Source organism: Sinocyclocheilus anshuiensis, unplaced genomic scaffold, assembly GCF_001515605.1.
Source record: "Sinocyclocheilus anshuiensis isolate Anshui unplaced genomic scaffold, SAMN03320099.WGS_v1.1 scaffold739, whole genome shotgun sequence".
NCBI classification, from domain to species: domain Eukaryota; kingdom Metazoa; phylum Chordata; class Actinopteri; order Cypriniformes; family Cyprinidae; genus Sinocyclocheilus; species Sinocyclocheilus anshuiensis.
The window spans coordinates 138,553-145,827 of NW_015551105.1; the positions used below are offsets into that span (position 1 = coordinate 138,553).

General features: G+C 39.5%; 1 protein-coding gene across 4 annotated transcripts in view; it reads left to right on the plus strand.

Annotated features, from left to right (window-relative positions):
* The window catches only part of LOC107662873 (SH3 and multiple ankyrin repeat domains protein 3-like), a 215,040-nt gene that overhangs the window by 134,183 nt on the left and 73,582 nt on the right, over positions 1–7,275 (plus strand). For all 4 annotated transcript variants that reach the window (XR_001631256.1, XM_016452983.1, XM_016452984.1 and 1 more), the window contains exons 11-12: positions 4,269–4,453; positions 5,450–5,473. Coding sequence is in view for 3 of the 4 variants with exons in the window: in XM_016452983.1 (XP_016308469.1) it covers positions 4,269–4,453; positions 5,450–5,473 (209 nt within the window). In the remaining variant the exon portion in view is untranslated. The remainder of the gene's footprint in view (positions 1–4,268; positions 4,454–5,449; positions 5,474–7,275) is intronic.

Sequence of the window (7,275 nt, forward strand, 5' to 3'; positions counted from 1 at the left end):
CCCTGTAGCGCCATTTTGGAGAGTATCAGCTGGACGTAAACAACATATGCTATTCTGTGTCAGCTGCGTCACACGGATGCGCTGTTGCTTTTGAATGAAACATTTGTATGAAACATATCAGGAATATTTTAATGTTTTAGTCTAACATTTTAGCCATCATAGACATATTTAAATGTTTGAATCAAAAGTAAGTTTGAACATTCAAATTAAATGTTTTTAAAATGTAATGTTTTTTAAATGATTTTTTATGTATCATATGCATTATCTGATTGCATACTTTTAAATCAAACCTGTTTGGGCATTATTGCAAAACAATACAAAAGTCTCATTAAGACGTGTTTACACTTGGCATCTTTTTTTAAGCTGCCAGTGTCTGTTTTCAAAAAAGTCCTGAGCGCTTTTTTAAATGCCACCGCCGGCGTCTTTTTCTGCAGCTCAGAGCGTCTTTTCAAGTTGAAAAAAGTTTAACTTTTCTGAAAAAAACACCCTATGTCAAGTGCCTTTTTGACAGCTGACCAATGACAAGTGAGTAGCGAGACCTGTCGTTTCCATAAAAACAAGAACAAGAAAAAATGGAGAAGGTGCCAGTAGATAAACTGATCGTACTAGTTTCGGAGCACACAGAGTTATATGATATGAGCACAAAGTATTTAGTATAATAATAATGTTTTAATGTTTAGTCTAAAATATGCTGCAAACCGTGCATCGCTCCTGGATTAAATTGTTGTAAGCACCATACTGGTTCCTTCCCTGTATAATGTCGTGCATCCACAAACGTCGTTGTAAACCGACATTCTCTTCTCCGTTAACTTCAAAAGCCAACGCAAGAGCCAATTTTCCTCTTTCTCAACATTTTTGCACCACACAGCGCTAGGCTACTGTTGCAGCTGTTGCTATAGCAACAAAAGACGCCCTCGGTTGCTATTTGTAACAGAAACGCTGCCAACTTTTTTTTTTTCACAAAAAAAAATGCCCTTTTCAACTTTTTCTTGTCAAAAAAAAAACGCCAAGTGTGAACATAGCCTTAGTTAACTTTAATTAATGCATTAATATTAACTAACAGTATTTATTCATCTTTGTTAACGTTAGTTACTAAAAATACAACTCTTCATTGTTAGTTCATGTTAGCTCAGGTCTATTAAATCATTCTAACATATACAACTTAATAATGTATTAGTAAATTTATGAATTAACATAAACTAAGATTAATAAATGTGACCCCAGGACCACAAAAGCAGTCATAAGTAGCACGTGTAAATTTGTAGCAATAGTCAAAAATATAATGTATTTGTCAAAATTATTGATTTTTCTTTTATGCCAAAAATCATTAGGATATTAAGTAAAGATCATGTTCCATGAAGATATTTTGTAAATTTCCTACCGTAAATATGTCAAAAATGGATTATCATTAGTAATATGCATTGCTAAGAACTTCATTTGGACAGCTCTATAGGCGATTTTCTCAATATTTCGATTTTTTTGCACCCTCAGATTCCAGATTTTCAAATAGTTGTATCTCGGCCAAATATTGTCGTATCCTAACAAACCATACATCCATGGAAAGCTTATTTATTCAGCTTACAGATTATGTATAAATCTCAATTTCAAAAAATTGACCCTTATGACTGGTTTTGTGGTCCAGGGTCCAAATTCTTTCTAAGAATCATGTGTTTGGTTGTTCAGATTAAATGCCTTCAGATTGAATGTTTGAATCAAATATTTTTGGGTTTCATAGGTACGCCTGAATGTTTGAATTGAACACATTTTGAATCAAACCTTTAAATCAGACATTTTCATGTTCAAATCGTGTATGAAATTCTAGTGAATCAAGCACAGTTAGACTGAATGTTCAAACTGTCTCGGTAGGCAGCTCACTAGATTTTAAGTTTTGAAACACAGCATATGTCTTTGTGGATTCACGCAGCGTGTGAAACTTCCTCGTGCATGGGAAGAGTCAGATCAGCCTGAGATCAGACAGAGCGGAGTGTGACGTTAATGTCATCTACAGGCTGCCGTTTCCAGGCACCGCTGCACTGCTTCAAATCTATCCTCATACAAATGTCTTAAATAAAAAGAACACTTGTCAGAGGCTGTGTATGTCTGTTTTTATGATGATTGATGTGTGTGAAATATGGTATTACTGCAGAGCCCGTCGATGATTTTCAGTGCTGTTTATTACAAGCTTGTGGCGGCTCTGACCGATCAATACTGAGTCAGAGGAAACCGTGACGACAGGACTCCATACCTCTCTGTCTCATCCATTCGCTCACGTCTTACAGCCTCTGTCCATCATTTCTTATGTGAAACTTTCTCTTTTCAATCCTTCTTTGCTTTACGGCCCTTTCTTTTACTCTCTCGGTTTCTTATCATCTCTCTGCCCTTAAATTCCTCTCTCTTTCTTGTTGCTCTGCATTTACATGCTGCAGTCACTCTAGCCCCGTACCGCTGCAGTAATTGGAAAGCTGTCACTGAGCTCGATGTTTAGAGCGAGGGATAGATGGAGAGAGAGAGAGATAGCTGGAAAAAGTGTGTGAATATGCATGTGTGTTCAGACTGACTGATTTTGACAGTAAAGGTTTAATGGTAACACTTTACAATAAGGTTCAATTTGTTAGCATTATTTAACATAAACTAACAATAAAAAATACTTATAAAGCATTTATTAATCTTAGCTTGATTCCAACATTTACTAATACATTATGAAAATCAAAAGTTGTATGCAAAAAATTATTGTTATTTAATGGACCTGAGCTAACATGGACTAACAATGAACAGTTGTATTTGTGTTAACTAACGTTAACAAAGATTAATAAATACTGTAACAGTGTACTGCGCATTGTTAGTTAATGTTAGTTAATGCATTAAATATAGTTAACAAATGGAACCTTATGGTAAAGTGTTACCAGTTTAAGAATTTCCTTACTCATGCTGGAAGATATCAACTTCCTTTTGAGAATCAAAACAGATGAGTCAGTTCGCTAAACAGTTGCACCAGTTTTTGCATTCCAAAGTTTAGCACAAAAACCTACTAAATTTTCCACCTGACCACCTGCAATCCAGTTTAACTACTGTATAAGCTGGGGGGAAAAAATCTATATATATATATATATATATATATATATATGTGTGTGTGTGTTTGACATGTAATAGAGTTATTCCCAGTAAAGTCTGCCAGATTATCGGAGTATGCTGCATCCTCCACAAATTTAATTCAGTGCATGTTTGTGTGATTTACCTCATTTGCATAACACCTTTAGTGAATCGGGGACTAAAACAGCACAAATAAACAATGCATAAACAAGTGTGATTCATTCTCAGTGAATCCAACCAATTTGAGCAGAATTCCAATTGGGGGAAGTTAACATCCTTTGGACACACAAACCTGTTAAAGCCCTTTAAACCTCATGTGTCTCGAGTGTGTGTTTTGCTGTAATTCTAGTTTTGTTCCTGACTGGTCTAAAAACAAGAATCATATTGGGATGTTGCCTTTTCGCTGGCACGTGTGTGTGTGTGGAATGAATGGGTGAACGATTTGCGATGAATGAGAGAGACAGGGTTATAGCCACTCTGCCTGCAGCTGTATTAACATTCAGAAGCTGTCTTACTGAAAGAGAGAGAGAGAGACGGGGAGGGCAGAGAGACAGAGGAGGGAGGGAGAGGAGGACTTGGAGGGCAGAGAGAGGGGGATAGGAGGGGCTGTTGATTACAGCACTAGGAGAATGTGTGTGTGGGTGTGTGTGTGTTTGTGGGTGCAGGGGTGTTTTAGGAGGGTGAGGTGAGTCGTGCTCAACCCCCCCACACACTAATCAATCCGGACCCCTGGCGTTGTCGTCGGCGACCGTCGGCATACGGATAGAATGTTCAGGGCGGGAGCGTGCCAGCCCAGCCACGGGAAAACGGTGCAGCCGCGTCACAGAGTGTGTGCGCTTGCGAGTGTGTGTGTGAGAGCCACGGGGAGTGAACATGCCCCACTCGCGGCGAGTGCAGCCCGAGCGCTCGCCGCCGTTCGCGACAGGCAGCCGTTAGCGGGAGCGAGGGGGAGGGCGGGGAGTGCTCAGAGGGAGGAGAGGTGGAAGAAAGGAGGAGAGAGGAGCAGAGGAGGAGAAGAGGGATAGGAAGAGAGGGAGTGAGCCGGCCGGTTCAGGAATATCGAGGAGACCCGTGCATGCACGCACGCTGCCGCCTTCTCGCGGGACCATGTCGTTGACCACCGGATTTGGCTACCAGTTGCCGGGCATCACCACGGTAACCTATGTTTTTGTTTACAGCCCAGGGACGGTCCAGCGGGACCCCAGCCCTCCTCCTGCAGGGCCCTCGCACACACTCTCAGGAGCCCGGGGCCCCAAACGGAAACTCTACAGCGCCGTGCCGGGGCGCACCTTCATCGTGGTCAAACCGTACTCACCACAGGGAGAGGGAGAGATCCAGCTGAACCGTGGAGAGAGGGTCAAAGGTGAGTGCCCTTTCCCTTCTATTCGCTTTGCACCTGACAGCTGTCAATCATCTGGAAAAGGGGCGGGGTTAGGCCAAGTTTGCTCTGTGATTTAACAGTCATGGTTTGTGCATTGCAATGTGTCTCTCTTGCTATTACAGTTGATTTGTTGGTTCTTGATCATTTTTATCGGGCTGTTCGGGAAGACTTGTGACTTTATTGCCAAAAAAAATTGATTTTCAAATAATCGTGTATTGGATCGGAAAAAAACTACTGATAATTGATAACTGTTATCAACTGATAAGGCTGTTTGGATTATTTTAGTTCAACTCAGTTTATTTAGGAACTAAAACAGGGTAATATTGGTTATAGGTCGATAATCTCAAAATGGCATACTGCCAAAAAAAAAAATTCTGATTTTCCCTGTGTTTATGCTTTGTAAATTAATTATACAGCTATAATTTGTATTTATAAAATTGATTTGCAAAACTAAATGTGTATCTGTTGCATACAGTTAAATATTGTCATTGCTATAAGCAGAAAATGATTTGAGACAGCCTGTAGAACTAGATCTGCTGGCTAAGTAATGAACAGGACTGTAGTTGGATCCACAGTGACCTACAGATTGTCTGTTTTGCAAGATGCACATGATTTTCCATCTTTTAACATGTCATCTGCACTGGTACGTCTCAGAACAGGGAGACGAAGGGTTGTTGTCTGTCAAACACTGCTCTCTGGAGACCGACTCTCAAATCACAAACATACAGGCACACAGGCCTTGCTTACGTGCTTCAGCTAGGGAATCTTGATCCAGAGGAGCTTCAACTCATGTATTCATGTGTTTGTGCTGTGTACATGCATTGTTATTAAAAGATGTGGTTGTAACTCAAACTCACTTTTGAGCGTGTGAATGAATGCTGTAGAAGTGTGTGTTTGTGTGTGTGTGTGCGTGCTCATGGTTCAGGTTCATGGCTTATGTGTTGTTCTGTTCTTGTCTCCATTCATGCTTCAAACCAGACTACCACTCAAACGCAGTGGAAGGTAAAGAACTCTGCATCCATCCCACAGCCCTCCAGTGTGTATGAGTGTGTGTGTGTCCCGTTCACAGCCCCCATAGTGGTGTTTTTATCCTTCAGTAACTCTTTTTTTTTTCCACTGTGCCCTACTTGCATGCCCACCTGTGCTCACACATCTGTACCCAACACCCCGAACACATACATGGCAATGTTACTGTGTTTCCTTCTTCCCACTGTACGGAAAAATATTGCACATATTCTGATTTCTGTCACATTTAATACTTAAAGCATTTTAATAGAGTAAAATTTCCTCCGCTTGTACCCAGAGAAGGCTGTTATTGCTCTGAGGTTGCTCAAGTGTAGCTCAGAAAACTTAGTGGAGCTTCATTTAAGTGTTAACTTTGTCTCAGATGTTTCTACTAAAATAGCTTCTGAGAAATACAAATAGACATGCATTACATGATTATTTGCGTGTAGTATGAGTAAAGAGTTATATAATTATGCGACTGGAAGAGCTCAGATCATTTGGTCTTGAAAGAATTTGAATGGAACATGTTGTTGTGATTATTATTGCTCAGATGCTGCCTTTTATTGCAGTGCTTGAGTCTTAATAAATGTCCTAGTTATGCTGCATTTAAATATTAGCTTTGTCTCAGATGTTTCCTCTAAAATTCCTAGTGAGAAATACAGATAGAGATGAGATTAGATAAATATTTGCGTACGGTATGAGAGTAAAAAGTTATATATTTATGCCGCTGGCAGAGTTCAGATCATTTGGTCTTGAAGAATTTGAATGGATATTATTATTATTAGTATTATTATTGCTCTTTTGCATTAATGAGACTATCTGAAGGTCCTAGTTATGCCACATTTAAGTATTCATTTAGTCTAAAAATTAAAACAAATAAGTCAAAAGTTGACATACAGTAACAGTATAAAACTATAAAATTCATGTGGATTGCATAATTCAGTCGATTTGATTTTGGGTGGATTTGATGAGACATGTTTGAGATCATATTGAGATCTTTGGTATCTTGACAAATATTAGCTTAGTTTGTGATACTGCTGAGATCTTTTCTGAATGTCTTGAGGAAGCGTTACTAGTCTCTTTCTCCTACTACTAGTTCTAAGAAACAAAATTAGCAAAAGTCTCAATTTACTTTCCATTTAATCTCATTGCTATCTGGGAGAAACATCTGAGATATCATAGAGATCTTATTTGTAATTGTACTGTCCTATGGGGCATGTAATCGTTTAGTCAAGAACAGCTGCACGTACGCTTTACCTTCTGAAAACAACATCCTGACTCACATTCCTGTACTGGGCAGCAGGTGCATTAGTGGCCGTGAAGTGCCAGGATGCTGGTGGAGATGGAGTTGCCGCTATAATCTGGTGGCACCATGACAGCATGCTGCTTGTGCCAGCTCAGAAACAAACCATATGCTGGACACACGACACATCTCTGACGCAACAGCACCATATGTCAAAAAACATTCATATTTCCTGTGCACTTTCTGTTCTTGTAGCACCTCTGTAACCTTACAAAGAGACTACCGAGCTTGCAGCAGTCTCTCTTTGACTCCCAGCTCCTGATATATTCATAATGCCTGTCTCACTGATGTTCATTAATGTAGGAGTCACTGCTGGGAAAACAACATCTCATTTTCAGATTCAGCAACGCTGTCTATGCAGTGGGTCTCATTCGTTAACCTTTCAGTTTTGTACCTTAATGTGTCCTGATTTTAGGTTTATATAAAATGTATTTTTATAAATATTATACATATATATATATATATATATATATATATATATATACAGAGGGTACGG